The sequence below is a fragment of the Achroia grisella genome, unplaced genomic scaffold, assembly GCF_030625045.1.
Source record: "Achroia grisella isolate CSIRO2021 unplaced genomic scaffold, CSIRO_AGI_Agris_v1 utg869, whole genome shotgun sequence".
In the NCBI taxonomy this organism is placed as follows: Eukaryota; Metazoa; Arthropoda; class Insecta; order Lepidoptera; family Pyralidae; genus Achroia; species Achroia grisella.
Window position 1 is genome coordinate 1,121,237 of NW_026713049.1, and position 24,729 is coordinate 1,145,965.

The window sequence follows — 24,729 nt, forward strand, 5'->3', positions numbered from 1 at the left end:
TTAACTATTAAACATTGACACAAATTTTAAGAATTGGCGTGAAATGATTAACTTTGATAGGTTAATTTTCATATCATGATGAATAATTGAAGAATGAAATATTATATTGAGATACAACCAGTACTTAGTTTTTATAATTGTATTAATTTTTGGTTCAAATTAATACAATTATTTTTTTATTTATTTAATAATTAACTATTTATTTATATTAAATTAGGTTGGTTTGCCTTGTATTTATATATAACTTAATAAAAAAATTCGTTCATTTTGAACAAATTATTCGTAATAAGAACGTTTATAACTATTAATTTGAACTTTTAATAAAACATCAATAATACTTTTGAAACAAAGCATATGTGTATGAACAATGCCGTAAAAGTAAGGACAGATGTACATATGGTAGATGTTAAATTTCCCACGATGAAAATGTGCATATCTTTAACAACACAATACCCATAGTGTATTTATAAAATAAAAATTTGTCGTGATCAAGAACAATGACTGGATTACAATTTTCTATAAACGGTGTTTTGTAAGGTCTATTATGTTGTGTACATACCTAGTCATAAAATATCCTAGGTTTTATCTTGTATGGTGAAATCTAGGGTTATTTGTTTATTAGGGGGATATAACCATGAATTTTAATAAATATAATACCACAGATAATATAATATTACATATTAAAACTAATCTATATTCTCTCAGGAGCATAATAGACGCACTTCCAAATATTACATTAAAAAAATACTTTCATGATAAATCTATCACTATCTAAGTGGTTATTGAGAAAATTAAAAAAATATGTAGCGACTATGCTTCTTAGGGCTAGTTGTCCTTATGTACGTCGTAAGGATTTCCGTGTCGTTACCTATTAGTACACTATATGCACACTTATTAACTATATCTATTATTTTAATAATACTTGAAATATAATTAAATAAAGATCAATTAGACTGGAATTCATGGCACTTCAGAATTTTGTAATTAATTATAATTTACCATCAGTAACGGTGAGGTCACCTACCATAAAAATATTTATGCACTGCACTAAAATCATAAAGAGTATTTTTTTGTTAATTTGTGTGTAATATACGAAAACTTTAGTATTTCTTGGGATGAATATGTCTTAGATTAAATTTTCTCATATTATTGTACACCTATAGTGTACAATAATATGAGAAAATATACTATATAATCTAAAAAAATTCGTTTATGTGTTTTATTTTACTGCAATGAGAATTAAACCCGACATTTATATATGCAAAATATCATACCATCAAGGTTATTATGTATTTTAAATAAATTTTAATCATTAAAATATAATTATTATATATCTAACATAACAATATAATTGTAGGAACCACTGTAGGAAAAAAATGGCGGTTTATGTTTATTTATTTTTTATTATAAAACAATGCACAGGTGTATTGTCGCAATGCCATCTTAACTTATGTGTAGAGTCATCTAAAGCAGGTACTTACGTTCCAGATGGTTGCTGAAATACAATAAGACTTCCTCAGCGTCTTGATTTGTATTTGCGTAAGAAGGTACCATTTACCCCCAATTCTTGACTTCTCTGTGTAAAATAAAAATTATAAATTTATTACGGTCATGCTGTGATTATTATCTTTTGGGTTGCAGCTTATTGTTTAAACATTAACATAGTTCGCAGTTCGTTTGTTTACCATTTTACTGTGACACTGGTTAATGGCTCATTAATTATTTAATATTTCGAAAACGAATGAAAAATATCTCTATGAAATAATAAGAGCTAAGAAATAACACTAATTAATATTTTTATATAATACATAAACTGATCCACCGGAGCGAGTTGCCTGTATATTTCCCATGCACAAGTATTATTATTGGAAATGAAAGGAAATGATTTATTGAAATGAATGAGGTAATTATACAGATGGAGATGTACTCATTGATGGTAGTCTTGAGTAGACATTCAGTCTATTCGACTTGCAAAAAAATATTTTTAATATTGATAATTTATTAATGTCAGCTTGTTAATAATATTTCAAGGAGTAAAAACACTTATTAATTTGCCATTTCATTAGTTTGTTTTGTTGAAACTTCTATTTTATATATTGCAATAATAATATTAAACGTAACCTTAATTGGCTACCAAAAAAAAGGCACTTAAATACATTTTTTTTGGAAACATAAATACAAATGTTTGTATCGTAACGAGGAATCGAAACTTCGACCAAAAGAAGTAAGAAGTTCGAAGTATCGCAAGTAAAGCAGTGTGCTAAACCACTAGACCATCGAAACATATTATACGATGTAAATTTCTATATACGTATATATGGAACTTTTTTAAAGGTTTCTAAACCAGCTATATTTTTTTCTTGTTACAGACAGCTGCAGAAGAAAGCGCCGCTGCGTGTTCACCTCTATCCTATAATATCGAAGGCTACGCATGCGCGGGTCATAGCAGTTCGATACCGCGCGGCCGGCTCACGCGCTGATCACGAATGTAAATAAATAAAGCACGCGGTTCTACCGCATTCGAATTTTAAACTTGAAAAATCAAATGCGGTTGAATTCTTAATTTTTTCCAAAATGCGTGTTGTGTTCCTCCTTTGTGTGTGTGTTTACGTAGTGATGGGACAAAACATAAACGATATGGCGAATATGCCTAAATATGATCAAAGATATGACTACCTGGATGTAGATGCGTTGTTCAATAATAAAAGACTAGTTAGAAACTACGTGGATTGTCTAATTAGTGCATCAAGGTGTACGCCGGAAGGAAAGGCGCTTAAACGTGAGTCAAATAAATAATATACCCAGTTACCTACATTCACTTTCAATCTATGGCATATCAATATATGGCATTTTTCTAAAACATTTTTTTATGCTTGATAGGAATTGTTTATAATCGTATATATAGTCAAGTAACTGTAGAGCAAGGTGGACTGTATGCATTTAATAATAGTAAGTCAATAATAATAATCTTAATTCGTTATCTTTTTCAGTGTGAAATATATATTTTTATAAGATTTCATTCTATTGCATTGCACGTTTCTGCGGGAAAATCGCATAAATATTTATTTATACCCACCCACCCCACATACCCCATATGGGTTGATTAAATTCATCTATCAATATTCACGCTAGAACTACTACGGGTTCGACAGAGGGAACCTAGTGCCATTGGATTCTGTGCTTACAGATAATTCTTGTTTTATTTACGATAAATGTCTAAAAATATTTTAAATTTCTCTTCGGCTTTTAAATATGAAGTATAGATGCTTCTTTTTTTAAGTAACGTATCTCATAATACTCTTAAATACCTACTTGTGAATTAGAAATTATCACGAATTGATAATAAATAGACTGTTTTCTGATTTAGATATTTATATATATTTAATAATTGTGGTGAATATTTAATAGCAGTGGTAGATAAAAAACAAATTGTTATGACTATTCAGAAGCGCTTAAATTAAGTTTATATCAATAAATGATTTTCTATTCCATTCTAATTGTATATTGTTCTCCGTCGTTATTCGAGAGCTAAACTTTATGTAACATTATAATTGTATAAGGAAAGTGATAAAATCAGTAACTTATTAATAAATTCATGAGATAGATGTGATGACCTCAAACAGTCCAGGAAGTCTATGTATGTAGGTCATACAGAACCGTTCCTTAATTTTGGCAGTACGATCACAGAGTAGTGTTCTGTGGTTTAGATATTGTGCGTGAATGTAATCGTTGAAAATAATTGTAAAATATTAAATTGTAATTACATATATTTACAATATAATTCAGCGGTCACAAATATTGAAGAAAAACAAAAACAAGAGACAATCGTAATCATGGGAAGATAGCGTTCTCTATTTGAAAATTATGAAATAAATGATAAAAGACTTTTTAATTATTATTTTAGTTGGAAACTCCAATAATGAATGGATAACATATGATGATGAATAGAATAGAATAGAAAATCATTTAATCAAATAAACTTAATTTATGCACTTTTGAATAGTCATAACAATTTGTTTTTTATCTACCACTGGTTCGGAAAGCTGTCTCATCACAAGAAGAACGAGCAAGAAACTTGTGTGTTGCTCTTTTAAATAATCCTTGTAAGTTTACATTTTCAAGTCGAAACGCGTGAATATAAATTACCAATCAGCACTAATTTTTTGGGTGAAACATAAATATAAAATAAGATTAAAACAATCGTAGTGATAAGAGCAGACCAGTCCCTACAAGCAGCACTCGATGACGGATGAGCCAGCCATCACTCCACTCGACCATATTTTAGGGAGCCCAATGACCCGGCCCACCACGCCGCCACATGTCTGGACATTTTAGTGAGCATGACAACTCATTTCACTCTACCACGTCACAGCTACAAAAATTACTATATGGTAGTTACAGTATTCGCACTTTACATGAGTAATAATAACGTGAACGATAAGATCGCCTTTTGTAGTTATCACTCTATAATTTATAATCTTCTGGTGCAATAAAGAGTTTATAAAGGAAACTTAGATTAAAATTGCACCTTTAGATTTAATTGTTTGTTTCACTAGCAGGAAAACAGACCTGTTGATTTTGAAAACAAGACACCATTTTATAAACCGTATATAATGATATAAACTTACCACATTTTTGTATTATAATCAGAAAGGGACTGAAAGAAAAAGGTAAATAGATATGTACGTAGTACGAACATTAAAAAAAAATAAAAGATATTTTTAATAGTTTTTGTTAACCTATCAAAGATAGATGAATATTATTTAGCATTTGTACTTTAGAATCATATTTAGTCAAACCACAGATAATACCTTATCTGTTTGTTTATGTAACATATTACATAGTCAAACCTAAAATAATTAAAACTAGTTACTTTAAAGCCTTGCATCTATTTCTAGGTGTGAGAAAAATTATGTAAAAAGTATTTTGTCACACCTACTTAAATAAATTATGATATAAAACAAATAGTCAAAGAACAAAATAACAGAGATATTCTTTGTAAAAAGTTGTCTATGTGGATATCTCTGTCTACCTCATTTCAATCTTCTTCCTTTTAAGCTGTTTGGATTGAAGGGTAAGATAAGGCGATCCATTGAAATTACAGGATATAGAGGCATGACATCTTAGTCCGAATGCTCCGGAATGGTAACGCATGAGTAGAGTATCACGCGCGTCACAAATGACGTGATGACGTGATGTCCATAGAGCTGTTAATCTTTAAAGGTGGTCAACATATTTTCCATTCTGATTACATAAAAAGAGGTGTTTAAATATATATATTGATACGTCAAGCTAAGACTACAAAGTTATTGCTACCCAAAGATTCATATAAAGATGAAAATTGCGCGGACGGAGAAATCGGTACAAAATTGCACACACTTATAGTTCGTATAGAGAAAGAGACCATAATGCTAATATTTCTTTAATATTATGCATAAATAATGCATTAAATGAATTTAAAAAAAACTACCATATATTTGACACACACACGCATATATACTTTTTTGTTTATTGTTAAAGTCTGTAATTAAATCGAGAAAAGAATAATATTATTTGTATATAGTCTCACTGGATGTTAAATTAATTAGGTCGAAGTCGACCACTGGGCGACCACTAGTTATTATATAATGTGCGAGAATATTTGGAATTTATAATATGTGAGTTCGGCTTGAATTTACACGTTTACACCTAAAATTTGGAATTGAGTTTGAGCTTTAGAATTGACCACAGCTACACAAATATTATCCAATATTAATTTCATACGGTAAGGAAGTAAAATTATTTACAGTAATTCCTTTAATTATGCAGACTAGTATGAAATACTATAAAATGTTGTTTAATTATAGAGATACTGGCATATACATAATGTTGTTATGTAGAATAACTTGTAACACATTATTAATATTGACCTTTTATTATTTATCTAATCTATCTATACCTAGCTGCTTATAGCTTGCGTTTGTCCTGCTTCCGTATTCATTGCATAATAAAATTATTGGACAGTTTTTTTAACTTTCTATTTAATCTTCCGCATTATTAGGACCATAATGACTTGGCTTAATACCTTTCAAATAACTTACTTATCTCGTAACTTGGTAGTGCATTATAGCTATTATAATATGTAGAGTCAATGATAGATTAATTTTCATTCTATTTTTTGCTTGTTGCACAGACCTTAGACTATTCGTGAGTGAAAATCGCAACCAAACAGATTGAACTGTTTTTGAGATTAACGCGGACAAGCAAACATAAATTCTATCAATTACTGATTTATTAGTTTAATAAAGTTCTCCATTAATAGTCTCTTTCTCATATCTCTGCCGTGTACAGGCAGCGATCAGTAAGGTTTTTATTATATACTATATTGGGACAATGTAAAAAATATTACGTATAAAATAATTTTATGTTTTATGAGAAGCCATTTAGTATCCTCACTGATTATTATTGATAAACAAAAAAAATAACTATAAAGGGCTCCTTCCTTTGTAGTTAACAACATGTTTATCCTTTACGTTTCACCCAATTTGTACAGACAATGCCTTTGTTGAGTAATAAAGTGATGTCTACTGCATACAGGTAGGTCACTTTAGAAATTGAATATTTATTCACTTTCTGTCAGTACACTGCGGTTTCACTGTTACGTTTGCTGACGCTATAACAGCTTATATTTCAATGTAAGTGGTAGTTAGTAATTCACACAGTTATTGCTTTGAATAGATGTCACAACTACATGACTCTCACAACTCGTGACCCTCTAGTAGGTTTAAAAGAAGAAAATTCTAATAGCGTATAAATATAATTACGATTCCTTTTCCAGTAGTTTCATTTCAATGTCTATAGTTATCATAATTGTTGCTAGTATAAATAATAACATAACATTTTAAGTTCACCTCCCAGTCCCACTCTCCTCTCTCTCTCTCTTCTGATGTTCTACAAAAACATTTTTACTTAATATGCCCTTATATTCCATGCGATAATCTCCACTTTTGGCCACCACTCATTCATGTGTACAACATTCTTTGGTTTATGATCAGAAACTGCCTAATTCAAATTAAAAAATCATTTATTCATATAGGACATTTTATTATTAAACTTATTTTTTTTTATATTATAATTTTTTCCCTATTGTGCGTAATGAATAATAAATCATATATATCACCACAGATGTCATGTTATCATCATCGTTATTCTGGAAGACTGATATCATTCCTCCACCTCCTTACAGCTTTATATTACCTTTCAACCGAAACTCATCTTACAGACAGCTTCATAGCTGAGAAGTGTAATAGATGTACCCACACAACAAGTGGACAAGCTTGCTGTGAAAAAATCTTATAGATCTAAAAGATATGAATTTATAGGAGCAGAGTAGATCGTTAAACACTTTCAATCTCTTTTCCGAAATTGAGAGTTTTCTGCAATATTGTTTACATTTTAGCCGATCGCATTCCGCGTGAAAGACCCGTTGTGAGACACACATACTCGTAGCTATAAGGTCGACATTATACATTCTAGTCACGGTCGATGACTCTAATCGTTGTCGCTGGGAACGTGGCCCAACATTATGATGTTTTTGATTCATAACAAAATATTATGTTATGTGCTACGCACGAATAAGGAAATCGGCACTGTTACGTTTATGATTTTGTCCTGAATAAATGAGGCACGCCCGGAGAACTGATAACCAGTTGTAGCTAATTTTATTTTATGATGGTAATTGCAAATAAACCGACCACACATCCGATGGAAAGTGCGCATAACATGTGGATGAATAGAGTACCGCACTCTACCATGCGTTTTTCCAGATTTTTTTGTCACCCACAACCACATAATAAAATCACCTTCCAGCAATGGTATTTCAGAACCGATACAGAATTGAAACTTTCAAGCCTACTTATTTGCAAATCTTTTAATGCTCGCAGGCGAGCCCCAAGTTCGTTCATCCCTAAAATAAAATTATTTACTCGAATTTAAGTAAAGAGTTTTGCGGTATTAAATACTTATAGAAAATGTCACTTACGGCACTTTTCTTTTGTAACCTGCACATTTTTGCTCTCCTAGTATTTTGGGTGATAAATGTCTATGTCCTCCAAATTTTTGTCACAGAGTATTATAATAGATACAGAATTTGTACAGAAATTCAAAACGCACTTTGCTCTTGTTCAAACGCAATAAGACAAGCAACGGATGCGTGTCGTAGTCGGCGTCTTCGATTTCGCCTCAGAACAACAATTAAATGTATTGTTCTAACCATTCGGTACCATCTAGATTAGAAAAAAACATTAAAATGACTTCTCGTGCCATACTGCAGTTGTTGAAGACCAAAACATGCCAGCGGATGATAAGTTAACCTCATGTTTGCGGATGTTCATGTATTTAGTTCGTTTAGAAAATAATGAAGCCCTCATTATTTTTAAAATTATAATGTTTTCGTGACATCCGAGTCGGATCGTGGTCACATCTCGTCGGTTGCATACCGTCGTAACCTTGCTTTCATAAACATTGAATGATCCCTCAATACAGATCTATGATGTCCTTTAGATTTTATTACGTACTGTTACACTACATATTTTAATACAAAACCAATTGCAGTGATAAATATACCTAAGACATATCTATGCAGTGTACCTAGTTTAAATTTATAAATATTTTATTATAAATTATAATATATTTATTATTATAATTTGCTTACAAGGAGATCCCAGCCCCGGCTTAAGAAAATTTATAAATACCTTGTTGATATGTAATATGTACTATGTAAAACATCTTGGTTAATGTAATAAAAAATATATTATTATTACATATTTTATTGTATTCATATTCCATGCCGAGATATATGTATAATTTTTTTTCATTTACATTTTATTTATTCAACCAATTTAAAAAGAAGTCCTAAAGACTGTCTGACATAATAACGGACATAATAACGTCCTGTATATTTTATACATAAATATATCGATTAATATAATTATAGGTTCGTATATATTCAAGATCTAGGACGTGTTTAGATTATAGGTGTACTTCCTTGAATGCATAATCTAATATTACATGTAGGTACCTACATATGCAGTGAAAAAAATCCACTTAAACGCGGAATTACGGAAGATAAACAATGTCAATCGCTACATATAACAAGAATTTACAAAGCCAATAAAATGCTTTATAAAATTATATTTATATTTAGTATAAGTATAGACACATAAAATCTTTATTCATATCCTCTGATACAACATATTCTATAAACAAAAACGTGAAAGAACGTTATCAAAACAATACACGTAAAATGCAAAAGATAAACATAAAATATATGTATGGTATTGTCAACTTAACATATGTTGTGACAACATGGATGATTAAAATTATCATAGACTTTAAATTTTATATCCGCCGTCAGAGAACCATATTTTATATATGTATATGTATGTATATGCAGAAGCTGACAGCCTGATTATAAATGGTAACCATCCCCTTTATACATGAATACCACTACAGATATCACTTTATTATATGACGCTGGTAATTCTTTGTCATTCTAGAGGACTAAGTTATCTTACTTTTAAACTGAAACACAACTAAGCAAGCTGCTAGACGGCTGAAATAGAAGAAATAGAAATAATATTATTCAAATAAACTTAACATAATATAAACACTTTTGAATAGTCATAGTTTTTTATTCTACCGCCCATTTGGTCTGCAGAATTATCGCAAGAAGCTTGCATGTTGCTCTTTTAAATAAGACTGAGGTGACTATGCGGATCATTTACTTATCAGAGACCTCTACATTATTATAATTTTATATAAATTATAACTCTCTGTATTATTATAATTGTCTGAAGCAACTTAATAAATAAAGTAAGTTTTACTAATTAAAAGTTATAGACATGCAAATTTTTACATTGTTTAAAACAGAATTCCAAGATAGTTGAACATTCAAAGGTGCTAATTTTTAACATTTCTGGACCTGCAGCATTCAAGTTGAAGTGTAAACTAACTACATAGTTACAACCGGTTAGACTGGAGCCGTTCGTTGCCTGGATGATAGATACTATTTTAGGCTTTGCCCTTTAAAAGCAAACTAGCTACATTCCTAGTTGTGAGTTGATCGTTTGAAACAAAGTTAATGTCACAGGGACTTGATCTAGCAGTAGTGTTTATTTTTATCGGAGTATTAAAAGTGGAAATTTTAAGGATGCCTAAGAATCAAAAGGAAAATGTTTTTGTTTTGTCAATGTCAATGTTTTGCGGATTAAATCAGTATTAAATTTGAATTTTGATATATAGTCCATAGGTACACAACGTACAGTACGACCAGTACTTTTTTTAAATTGTGTCGAAAGCATAAGTAGGTACACTAATACTAAGTTACTAATACATACGTGTAAGTTGCCCTATTTAAAATTTTGTAAATGGGATGAGGATTAGAATAGGCGGGATCATATACAAATAGTATGAGATGACAGCTATTCATCTGAAAATCTATTACTATATTTAATAAGAAGCGTATTGGTATATACTATAACTGCTATCTGAAGGTTCCTATAAAGTTAATGTCTTTAAAAGCTTGTAAATGAAATGAGAATTACCTAAGGAGAATCTTTAAAAACAATAAGATAAATTGAACTGACTGACATTTATTAAGGCCTATGAACTGATATAACTTGGATTTCATGGTAAACAGCTTGTTTTAAAATAAGACCTTTAATATCTGTAAGATAAAATAATAAAATAATATAGACAAATTGAAAACCTCTATCTCTTTTTGTATTTATAAAATGTAATTTATATTAGTTAGTTTTGATGTAAATTAGAATAATTTGAAATGCCAATAGTTTTTGAATTCTATTCAATAAAGTAAAAATAAATAAAAAATGAAAATTTATATTTAATATGTATAATATTTATTCATACTTATCACATTATTCCACTGACTGACTGATGATATCATTGTACATTTAGTTTTCTAAGTCTACATATCTGAAGTTTTGGTACATATATATATATTTTATAATGTAGCAAAAATCTACTACTAAAATCTTCTACTAAAACTAGTTTATAAACACGTTACTGCTTTAATTTTTACTAGCAAATACACATAGCAATAATTTTAATGGTCCACTTTAAGAAAATATATTTTGAATATATTTCTTTGTATGCGCTACAAAACATTTGAACCGGTAAGATTTTAAATGAGATCTTGTTTTATATTACCAACAGAGTATTATCTCATTTAGATGCGGATACGCTTACAAAGCGGAAGAACATAAATGTGTCCTACCTAAAAACAGTTATTCATTGTTTATGGTTTGGTTTGACTTTAAAGGTATGACAATAAAAGAGCACGCCGGTGAATCCTTCATTAAAAGAAACTCACTTTTTTAGAATGAATGTGTAATAGTAACGTATTGAAGAATGTCGATAGCCAGGACAAAAATCTCATTATATTGGTGGCACATGCGATGGATTGTAATCGAATAAACCGTTAAGTAATTAAATAGTTCCAAAGTACCAATATAATGTAATGTTCTCTTATATCGTTTAAATTATGAATCGGATTTTAATGCAGTTTTCAGCAACAGATAAAGTAATTTAAGAGGAAAGTTTATATATATAATAATACATGCGTGTTATAGTATAAAACAAGCCGAGAAATTCAAAGATTTCTAATGCATCCATGTGAACCCCGAATTGGTCGCAAGTATAAGTATAAAACAATGTCTCCAGCTGCGTTTGTCTGTACATTTGTCTTAATCTCAAAAACTTCTGAACGGAAATTAATGCAGTTTTCAACCACTAGAGTGATTTCTTAATATTTTTTACGTGTATAATTCTTTTGAAGTTTTGTATTAAATAATTGATATAGCCATGCAAATCCGGGGTGGATTGCCAGTATTTTTATAATACCTTGCTTATATTGTACATAGTTTTGAATTAAGATCTAAATCACTAAACCAATTGCATTCTGCCACAAAAATGTATTTACATCTCTTTGTAGTACGTGCTAATAAAGAAATAAAGATGCTGGATAGTTGTATAATTCTTTAAAGTTTTGTATTAAGTAATTGATATAGCCGTATAAAGCCGGCCCGGGTAGCTAGTATTTCTGTAATATCTAGCTGATATTATATACAGTATTGATTTAAGATCTAAATCTCTTGGCCCATTTGCAATCTGCTACAAAAATGTTTTTATTTGTCTCTTACGTGCTAATAAATGTTAGTTGTATTTTCAATTTGAATAAGGATGCCACAACGGTAAATATTTTGCATGCTAATTTTTTGCTCAAACGAAGCAATTCAAAAGCAGCATTAATTCGTTTTTTGACTTGCTTACATATGAAATTAAAGTGAAAAAAGTTTGACTGACAGAAACTGCTTTACAGTTAACTTTCAATATGTTGAAGCGGAAGGGGGCGTGCATCAATTAACTATTGAAAAAAACAGTTACAAGAGTTATTTAGCAACTCTAGCTCGCCTGTTTATTCTACAACGTAACTTTCTACATACACATATTCCAGAATAATTCGATGGCCTCAGTAGTCTAGCGGTTTCGAACTTAACTTAACTTGTATTCATGAGTATAATTGTTACGGGATTTTTGTATGTATTTACAAAAAAATATCTAAGTATTTGCATCAGTTGGCTAGTACCCATTATGCAAGCTCAGCTTAACTTGGGACTAGATGGCGTTGTAAGAATAGGCCATATATATAAAGGTTTGCACCGTGTGAGGAATCGAACCCGCGACCATCGGAAGATGGATATGATATATGATTATAAAGCGGTGTGCTAAACCGCTAGACCATCGAGGCCTCAAATGTATGGGTATCTACTTTAAAGTAGGGCATATACAGCATGTGTATTGACTATTATGTACATATACATTGTATAAATGTTCTCTTTATGATTATAAACACGGAAACTATTTAAATGCAATACCGTCAGTCGGTGATTGAAGTACAACATGTAGTGAATTTAAACCTCCTTTAATCAGTACGTAGTCTAAGAATACAATTTTATCTTCACAAGATCACGTTGTTTTTGATAAATTTAATGGAATATCCCACGCGTTCTACGTAAATATACTTGTGTTCCATAGGTATTCCATTAATAGGACATTCTTCCATAAATTTACCGTCATCAAGACTAATATAGTCAACGTTGTTGGAAAAATATGCTGTTATTTGTAACAACATAGCAGTTTCCTGTGACATCTTTAGTTATTATCAGATGTAGGTACTTATTTGTAAATGAAATAAATATGACCTGAGCATTTTCTGCCAGTTTCCAGCTGCAATTAGTGCAGTGAAGACCATTAGACGTTTAAAAACATTATTATACTTACGTTTTGAGTTAGCTCGGGTTATATTCCATTCTGTTTATTACCTGCATTTTATGTCACGGTATATACTATAAAATATAATGCATAAAGAATTAATAGTAGATACTTTACCTTTTAAGACAGACTAGTTAATTTTACTATATTGTGCTTACATTATAATGAACGGTTTCGTTTTAATACTACCATCAGATTCACACGAAATATACATATACAATACACAAGAATATTATTGTTTTACTCTTCTATTATGCAGGTAATAGTAATTATCTTAGACAATTTTATAACATTTTTTTTAAAAAAATAATATGATATAGTATTTTAGACACGTATAGATTGAGCTAATTAATATAAGTGCGTATTATTTGTGTTAGTAAATATCAATATAAAACATGTAATTACATAATAAAATAAAACTCATAACTATGCATATATACGGCATAGTGGTAATATAGAGCTGGACTATGGACGTTCAGACGTATATGGTATACATTTATCAGATTCCACTGACAATGCCAATTATAATATAACGTGTAAATTATACTAGTGACACAACCGGCTTCACACGGGTGCATTATAAATCTTTGCTTATATATATACAATTATTATAAAATATACAAGTAAAATACACATATAAGTCTTCCTCTTGAATGGCCCTATCTATTACTGAAAACTGCATTAAATTCCGCTGCGTAATTTAAAAAACATCTATTCAAAAGAGCAACACCCTGATGAGTCTGCGTTCCAAATGAGTGGTAGATTAAAAATATGACTAGGTATTTAAAAGTGCTTGTATTTAATTTATTCGAAAAAAAAAATTCTATTTCTATAAAACAGCATATATATAGACAGTGCTTATGATGACTTTATACTGCATAAAGATAAAAATATATAAGAAACCAAAATATACGTGTACACGTCCATCAATGTACTTTGTACCTACATTGATGTATCTTAACAGTAACTATAGTCTATATGGACAAACAATATTAGTTAATAATTAAATTAAATTATATTATATATACTTAACATCACCGAGGCACACTTTGCAAAATATTGTCTGTACGGGTACCTCACCTATTTTAGCTGCCAAGCTTGCTTTTGTGTATTCCGGTTGTAGAGTCAGATCATGCAGTGAAACTGCAGGATATAGAGATGTAACATCTTAGTACTCCATAAAGGCAGTATGATTAATATCACGGATGTTACATGACACGACAAAGTTACCTGTGATACTATTAATGTATATAGGCGACCACCATCACCACACCATCATTAAGCCTCAGTGACATGAAAATAATATTGATCTAGGCTACTACACTCTTAATAAATATAATTTTATTTTCACCTGCTAAAGTGTATAGATACGTCTAATTCTACTGTTTATTAAATTATTTAGAGTTTTATATAGTCAGTCTAATTACAGAACATGCAAACAGTACATCAACTTTATACTATGCCCCTTAAAGATATAACATTTAAAGTACATTTTCATCTACTTATCCTCTGGGTGATCTAGTGGTTTAGCACACCGATTCCGATGGTCGCGGTTTCTATTCCTCGCAATTCATACTTGATCTTGGTAATACATTAGTTATCATAATAATATAATGAAATATATTTTCATTACAGGAATACTTCCAGAAGCATTAAGAACGAAATGTGTCCGATGTACAGAGCGACAAAAGAGGACTGCTGTTAAAGTAATAAAGAGGTTGAAGTATGAGTACCCGGAGGAATGGGCCAAACTGTCCTCCCGATGGGATCCCACCGGTGACTTCACGAGATACTTCGAAGAGTTCCTCTGCAAGGAGCACTTCAATATTATACCTAATTCTGGTAAGAAGCTACTTTAAATTTATATAATTTAACTCAACTGAACACTAAACACTTGCTTTGCCACGCTGTAGTGAGTTGAGTAGATGATATCTCTTTTAGAGATACATCCTGCTTTGTTAACATTTCTAATGAAGATATTTTAGCAATGAATTCAAAGTACAATAAAGAATATAATAATATTACAGTAAGGCTCTAAGAGGTAACATTCACTTTTTTATATTAGGTATAGTGCAAACGATGAAATATATATCAGCTTAAAAATTTTAATATACAATATATAATAGGTATATATATGCCGAAAACCTGTTTGCCACCATCATACTATAAAAAAAATCAACATTTGCACTTAATTGAAATCTATATTACACTGCCGTGTTATTATCCGATATAGTAGGTACGTACTTCATAATGTTACTTTATAATTGTTAACATTTACCTACTGTTATCATGAACTAAGTAATAATATGTGCCAGTTCAATAATTCTAAGGTAGTAAAAATATCTCTAAATTAACATAGCGTATGAACTTTCATGGGTTTCTCATTCTAAAAGGTGAATAAAAAGATGAATTAAGCAAAAAAATCTCTTTTACAAACGCAAACATTTTGTTTTTATCAAATATCTTTTGAGAAAACTGATATTCAACATACGTGAACTCGAAATGACGAGTATTCTCGATCAAACTGTGACAAAGTGTTTATTTTTGGACACACCTTAAGTACCTATTCACGTTTTTGCGATTATTAATTCAAAACAAACATGGTGGGAAAAGTATGTTAAAAATAATAAGTTATTTTTGTCAACAAGAGCTTTTTATATGCGCATCTATAACAAGGATCTTGATAGTAGACAGAGATTGTTGTTTTTAAATTTACGTACTGGAAATGAATTATGTTTTATGTCATAAATGTCTATCAAGTATCATAAAAGTGTTTGTAGTAATACATTAGTATACAGCGTGGATATCAGTTTTATTTCTAATTTGTAGTATCTTCAATATTTTCTTTTTTATCAATATTATTATTCTAGCTTGTAACTATGTTATTTGGAGATAATATGAAGACGGTAACGGTACTTGAAACAGTTTGTATAACAATAATATTTAAAATAATCTTATGTTTAGATATTTGTTACAACCCACAAATAATTAATACGAAATGTTTACTTCCACAGTTTTGTAAACAAATGGACAATCATCATAATAACTGGATATCTTAAAAGAAGTACAATCAGAAAACTTTTTATGAATGTCTTAACATAAGACTTCCTCGTGCTCATCTTATCATTTATTTATTTATTTAAACTTTATTGAATCGTACAATAGACCGGTTATTAGCATTCTCTACCAGCCAACCTTAGGGAGTGCAAAGATACTCTAAGGCGGTTTAGTTAAATATATTAAATAAATTACATACACAAAATAAAATATAACATACATACATATAAAATATATTATAAACAAACTACACATATAAATAAGACGATGATGAGCCTTATTACAGTACTAAACTACTAAGATACGATTTAAAAAATATGCAGTAACTCTTTTTTTAAAAGTAGGTATATTTAGAAGGAAGTGCACGGATGTCCTCTGACAATGAGTTCCAGATACGTGAGGCTTGTAAAAGAAAAGAGTCGGTCATGAAATTACTTTTATGTAGTGGTGTAGTCAGGACGAGGGAATTTTTAGAGCGCAGACACTGAAATTTACATTTCAAGTATTCAGAGGAAGAGGTATCATTGGTACACCAACCTAGTAAATGGTAAAAAATGCGTAACGCAGGCTTGTGCACCACTACATTATCATCAATTAAAAAAACTTCAGTCTATGGAATATTATATATTGTAGTGATCACAAATAGCAGTGTTCTTTGGCCCCTTTGTTCTCTAATAAATAAGGCAAGATCTAAAAATACATTTCAAAACTTAAACATATCTCAATAGGTAGGTAACTTTTTATGTATAATATGTCTGTAAGTACTTACCTACATCCAAAGAGACATAGTTTCTTGACCTTGCAAGACTCCTTGAACGTTCTTAATGATACTTTTGACTCTTAAATTATTCAAATAGTTTTTATCAATTAGCCTTTCTAATGGCTAACAATTTACCGTTTCGTTGTGAATTTAGTTCACAGTAATTCATCATGTCATATGTTAATATTACCATATGGTAATTTACCTCGATAGGAAAATTATGAAAGAAAGGAAACGTATTTTTTCTTTGGATTGTATGAACTCAAAGAAATAATTAAACGAAAAGAAAATCTTTCTTTCTTTCACTGCAACAAAGTAGTATAGAGGATGAAATAGGCTATATTTAAAACTGAGAGATCTCTAATAATAATGAGGAACTAATAATAAGGAAGCCTGACCAGTTAGTATTCTAATATGTGTAAGTATATGTGTGCACTACTCTGTCAATCGTCTCAATGTACTGGCTCAGCTTGATAATGACATATATAAGAAAATGCATTTTTTGAGTTCTTTATTCGATACCTTCGATATCTTAATCACTGATTTTAATGATTGCCTTTTTTCCTGTGTCGGTCTAATTTCGTCATAATTGAAGTTCTTTTGTTTTATGTTATTTTCTAACAAATAGTCGTCCAGAAATATAAATTGACATAAAGTTTTTTGAGCCAGGCAGATTTGAACTGATGGTTACCAGGGGATATACCTATACCGATAACCAAGTACCTAACCTAATAACCAACTAAAATAAATACTTATAAATGTACAAGTATCATACCCTTAAATTTATTTAAATAACACTTATTAAATCTTGTTGATCCAATAAATAGAGTTATTATTAGTGTCCTATATTGATACATAAACAGTATCACGGTGTCCGCTGTCCCCTGTACCCCTCACGTGTTACAGTACCGGGGAAATTAAATATCATCCCTTCCTACTTTGTAAATTTACTGTCACTTCTGTTGTAACTGGCTAATCGGAAATTTGTATTTAAATTTATAGTTCTTTTATCATACATTTTGTTTATACCTACTAAAACACTGTCTTGTCAATAGTTTCCTAATATATATCACCTTATACCAAGTCTTTTTCTATAGTTTTCCTTTTACTTATACACATATAAAACAAAACTACAACAATTTCTTACCCTTTCAACGGAAACACATAACTGAAATAATTTGTACTCATGTAGACGATTTAGTATAAGCTTACCTTGACTATTTAGTGCCAAATAAAATTTATTTATTGTTACTGCATTTCTCAGGGAATGAAATACCAGCATCATCGTCAATACCGACGTTACCTCCGAGGGTTCCGGCGCCAGAATCGCCACCGCTGTCTGTACTGCCAGCTATAGGCAGCATTCCACCACAAGAAACGACCACTTTCGCTCCACCGCGTCCACTTATTTTGAATAGGTAAGTATAATGAAAATACGGCGTGACACTCTACAGTCATAGTTACTATTGATTATAAGAAGCTTAATGAGATTGTAGATCAGGATATGAATACAATTGAGAGCGTCGTGATTTAGCACTTTACAACTTGCACTACCGAAACTGTACTTATAGAGGGGAAGGGAATTGTTAGTAATGTGGATTAATGACCACATTGCGAGCAATGAACCATGTCAGGTTGACCTCCATGCGGTTCCCCTGGTAACCATCAGTTCAAATCTGCCTGGCTCTAAAAAACTTTGTGTCAATTTATATTTCTGGCTGACTCTCGCACGATATATATGGCGCTGTGTGAGTTATACAGGGATATTATTATTATTTTTCTCTGTCTTATCTCGCCATTCTACCGAAACATCTTACAATCGAATATTTAAATATACCTACCTACGCAGTCAAATGTGCGCATGCCTAGAACATGATCAACATCGAACAAAGGCAAAAATATAAAATTAAAAAAAAGCATTAAAATGAGTATGGCATTACTTCTTAAGTTAGATTTAGTTTAATAGCTCAAACTTCACCCCCCTAAGTAGGCGTGGATGCCCTGTGTTGTTTGCTATAGTAAATAGCCATGTAATACTTTTAAAAATAAAATTATAAAATACAAATTTGGAACGTCACGCATGGAACATCGATGTTGTTTTGTTTAACTTTATATACATTTTTTCACTTCTTCTCGAACATTCCGTGGCGTCACTATTTAATTCAGTATACAATATATTCTAACCATTTTTTTTATTTCAATATTATAACTTAGCAATATTCCTCCAGCAAACAAGTGTTAGTAAGTCAAATTTACAATACATTAAAAAACTTACGAAATTATTCTTTCTGTCTTTCTCTAGCCTCTTCCCATTTCATTTGAAATGGGTTCTCCTGTCATCCTTCGCTAGTTACAAAATCAAAATAAAGCTGAATTAATACGATACAAAACATGGTAATAATGTTGTATATCCAACAACAGAGCAAAAATATTGTTTCAACTATAAATGGCGCTGGTTAATTTATGTATGGTATATGACATCAGAATCAAACATTCCCTGCATAGCATATTGTGCTAGTCGTTTGGATATTGCATTATAATTTATTGTAATGTATTTACATCTTTACTGCTTTAAGATACGATCTCTTTTATAATCGCTACCGTTGTTCACGCTAGCATTGAGTTTATTATAATTAGTACGTTAAAGATGAAGGGGAAAATATCAAATAATAATTATCACACAATACGTGGAAACATATTGTTAGTCTTCATGAGAGACTGCTCAGCTATGATGTTTTCAACTTAAAAAATGATTCTCAGTTTCGTCAATTGGAATTGTTGTGTATTTTTAAGATTATATATATTTGAGTAAACTAAATGTTATTACTGGTTTTTAAAGTCTTATTTTTTAGCAACAGTATTAGAATAATTTTTAATATTTACGCTAACGACTATATTTTTAATTTTTTTTCATACAAAAATAATTATATTGTAAAGTTCTTGGATGTCCTGGAAATATTACACGGCGCCATAACTAATAAGGGATTGTACTATGCATACATTCTGGTCACGGAACAGAGTTGTCGATTATGTAGCTCTAGTCAGGTAAGTAATGTAATGACACGTAGAAAAACACCCATTACAAGTAAATCATAGTAAAAAAAATGTTGTATTGTGTGGGAATCGAAGCCGCGCCCATCGAAAGATAATGAATGTGTTTACCTAGCTGTTACATCAGTGAAGTTGTCAAATATATACGATTTTATTCCCAAAAGTGAAACCATTAAATAGAACCTTTTGCGTTGATTAAACTTTCAAATTCAAATTGTGTCAATCATTGGTAGTCTAGTATATTCTATATACTCTATGATTGGTACCAAAAATATGCTATGTGACAGTCTAAATTACAATCGATTTTAGTACTACGCTACGCTATAAGTAGAGTGAGTCCAATAATCGATTTGCGTGGAAACAATTATTGTAATCGATGTTTCGTCCCCACATACCACGGTTCACGAACTTTTCAACCTGTTCCTAAGTAGTGTGACTACTAATTGCAACCACTATTTCGTGGTTAGTAACTAGATTAGGTACTTGCACTGGTTACATTAATGGGCATACCGTAGCATAATGCTTTAAAATTGTCTGTGACCTTGTAGGTCACAATTATACCTCAAGTAATATATTTTTTCTCTTTCATTTCTTTTATATAAATGTACAAATAAATGTTTTACAATAGACGTTGAGTGCCGAAGATTTTTACATAACTACATAGTGAGCCCAATGGACTAAAATATAATATGTATATTCTTATAGTTATTAAATAAATAACTCTGACTAATAAAAAACAGACATATTAATGAAGACAAATCATTACTAATATTATAAATGCGAAATAGGGCCAGTCTGTTGGTTTTTTACTGTTTCACTACTAAACAGCTGAACGGATCTTATTGAAACTTGACGTAATGACAGTGTCACAAGTATGGACAAAGGCTATCTATTATCATAACAAACATGGATAATTGCTAGCGTCAAAAACAATGTTATATATATATATATATAGAACTTTATATATAACAGAATATATCGTATATTTGATATTACAGGAGAAAATTGTTATTGGCACATTATTTTTATGGTGTCAAATAATTAGGTATACAAGTTTATTCAATTGATTAAATATTAATTTTAAATTGTATAAAAAATGTTATTTTAATTAATTAACGTTACAATGTAACACAGTCTGAATAGACTGGACATAATATTTAATATTGTTAATACCTATAATCACTGTATTCTGCAAATAAATTATTTGATTTGATTTGATATGCGGACAGTATATATTTTATTGATAGGGCTTCAATGTTACCAAAAATATTTTGACGTATCCAGAACTAGATTACGACCTGAGCCGATTGTTCGTTCCTCTTTTAATTTTTTTTAACATATACTTTATATTTGCAATAGAAACTGATTTCATTCATCGTCTTGTAAAGAATTAATATCATCTTACAATTAGGTAGATAGATACCTACGCACCTATCTACTTGTAAGCTGAGATAATGGCTACCGTAAGTCGATATGAATGCTTGACGTAACACAGAGGATAATGCAGCCGAGTAACTATACTAATTATTTTCATCTTAATAATGTCATTGTTCTCAGGACTAATAAAAAAAATTCTCAAGGAAAAGTAAAAAATGCATACAAGTAACATACCTCATTATCGTTTTAAATCCTGTAAGTTATTAGTAGAGACGTCAATCAGTAGATTAGTAACTACTTGGATAATTGTTGCAATGAGAAATCATTAAATCTCACTATACAACGCATTGTCAGTGATGAAAAGTTATTACAATTTATCATGTATGTATCTATTAAGACACGGAGGTATCAGTAACATCAAATATATATATTATAACATGTATATATCGGTCTTATTATTAGAACATAACAACAAATATTCGCTGTACACCCGACTTCGTCTGCGTGGAATGTAACTTTATTTTTCTAAAATAAAATTAGCCTAAGTAGTAACTTAAGCAGTAGCTTATTACATCAGCTAAGGTAGCTGCCAATAAAAGTCCCATCAAAATCGGTCCAGCCATTTCAGAAATTAACCGGAACAAACAGACAGACAGACAAAAATAAAAATAAAATTGGTATTTATATTTATATATACATGTAGTAAAAAACGGTTATTGAAATATTATAAACAGACACTCCAATTTTATTTATATATATATAGAATAGATTATGTGGATAGATAGATAGATAATTATTTTATTTGCATCCTACTTATGTTCAGTGTATTTAGCCTGCATACAGGCATGCAAATTTTAATATACTTATTCATATCGTTCTAATATTGTAACAATAATAATATTAAAATAACCTATATTATACATATATTCATAATTTAAGAGTCGCGCTCTTATCCGTGGAGCTTTTGGCGCTTTCCACGATCTCTTTAGTTGTTAATACGACACGACTCCAACTATTTCCTTAATCTGCTTGATATAGCTGTGTTGTTGATAGTCTTTCATTAGAATTAATGGCACAGATGACTATTGATACTCACTCTAAACTGTTTATTTTAATATGCACGGGTGTTACTTCAATGCTGTGCATGGTTTTATATTACCTCATAACAAATTATATTTTCGTATTCCTATAAGCTACGTAATATCTAGTTGTAAAAATGGGAAATGCTCTATCAATGTCTTTTATTTATTTATATTAATTACTATGTAACGATTTCGTACCCAAATAACTTAGTTGTTTTTAAGTCGGCTAGCATAAATGTATAGCTTAATTTTAGTGAAACTTATCACAACACATAAGTGAAACCCGCAATTAAGTCGATTAAGTCGTTTCTGTGATTATCGCGTACAAACGTTTAAACAAACCGAAAACTACTAGCGATAATTGTTTTAGGTTCTATTAATAAAGTCCCAAAATTATATTTTTTCAAATATCTCTTTTATATGCAGGTAGCGATTTGTTACAATTTATTATATATTTATTTATGAAATAAAATAAAATAGAAAAAAACTTCTTTATTGTTTCTCAGATTAATAAATCTAAATATATATAACTCAAAGGTGACTGACATCAACGCACAGCCCAAACCACTGGACGGATCGGGCTAAAATTTAACATGCAGATATATGTTATGACGTAGGCATCCGCTACAAAAGGACTTTGATTAATTCTACCCCCAAGGGGATAAAATAGGGGATGAAAGTTTATATGAAACTTCGTCAATTTTAAACCGATCGGGCTGAGACTTTGCTTGCATAAAGCTACTATGGCGTAGCCATTCCCTAAGAAAAGATTTTGATGAATTCCACCCTTAAGAGGATAAATTTACGCGAGCGAAGCCGTAAGCAAAAGCCAGTGCTGAATATATATATTAATTTATGTAATTGTTCTTTACTTTCTGTGAGAAATTATATATGTTTATATATATATATATAAATGCACTCTGCATTTCCGCAGCAGTGTATGTATGTGTTCATTATTATAGCAAACCCTTAATGAACATAAACTTTCATAAATATACGAAAGCAAATGTTCATAAATTACAATTCTCATAAATAAGGAATTTCTAATAAAAAATAGGTGTTCTATATCTCGATTACTCTTGCTTTACAGATTTGGAGACGACGGTGAACTAATGGTGGGCAGTCCGTCCTCAGCGGCAGGTACCACACGACCGACTACACCCCCGCCCTACATGAGACCCATATCACCGAATACAATGCGGCCTGTGAATCAGCCTAGGTAACTATCATAATAATTTATAATACTCTTTACTGGGTACAGATAATAAATAAAGAACAGAAACTGTATGTTAAAAAAGTGCATTCTAAAAGAAAATCTTATTGCTCTTTCTGTACCTAGTAGAAAGTTTCTTTTTAATGGAATCGTGCACCCGCCTGCGCTAACGGTGTACGCTGGTGGAACATCAGTGGAGGATAAGATGTTAATGAGGCCAGGTTAATAAGCCCATGGCATTAATAAGCCAATTTATCATAACCGCTTGACACAACCTGAAAAATCAAGATTATTCGGCCATCATAATGTCATGTTTATCCAGGTATATAGCAAAATATATAGGGAATATAATATACAGGGAGACAACTTTTAAATAATTAATCCAATCGAAATCCAAAATGGAATTCATTTATGAGTATAAATATATTATCACTATATAGCTTTATTAGTTTGCTTGATAAATAAATAAAGGGGACTCAATTAAATGATTTACATACATGGCTACATACATTTCGTAATAATATGTATAAGTTACTTTACCTATAAACCTCGAATCAAATGCTATCAGAATTAAGGAGGTAATAAATAATTTAATACTATGCCAGTGCTTATTTTATATGTGAAAACTTAATAGATGCCTAGTTAATACTCACACGCATTGCATAAGTTCAAAGTTCACGTCCAGTTTTGCAAATTAATAACAATTATTAAATTTTGTAATTTACATATTACATATTGGTGTAGTACGTTATTCGTGATGTCTCGCTATTGAATAATGATTATAATATTTTATTTAATGTCTGTTCAACACTATTATTATGTAGGTATGTAGGTTCAGTTTAAAAGTTTCAACGAAG

The 24,729-nt window shown here is 30.5% G+C and overlaps 1 protein-coding gene across 1 annotated transcript in view; it reads left to right on the forward strand.

Moving 5' to 3' along the window:
- The first annotated feature begins 2,426 nt into the window (after positions 1-2,426).
- LOC131852849 (uncharacterized) overlaps positions 2,427-24,729 on the forward strand; it is a 28,607-nt gene continuing 6,304 nt past the window's right edge. The window contains exons 1-4 of the mRNA XM_059203586.1: positions 2,427-2,779; positions 14,968-15,174; positions 18,414-18,567; positions 23,750-23,878. Coding sequence (XP_059059569.1) covers positions 2,575-2,779; positions 14,968-15,174; positions 18,414-18,567; positions 23,750-23,878 — 695 coding nt within the window. The 5' untranslated portion in view covers positions 2,427-2,574. The remainder of the gene's footprint in view (positions 2,780-14,967; positions 15,175-18,413; positions 18,568-23,749; positions 23,879-24,729) is intronic.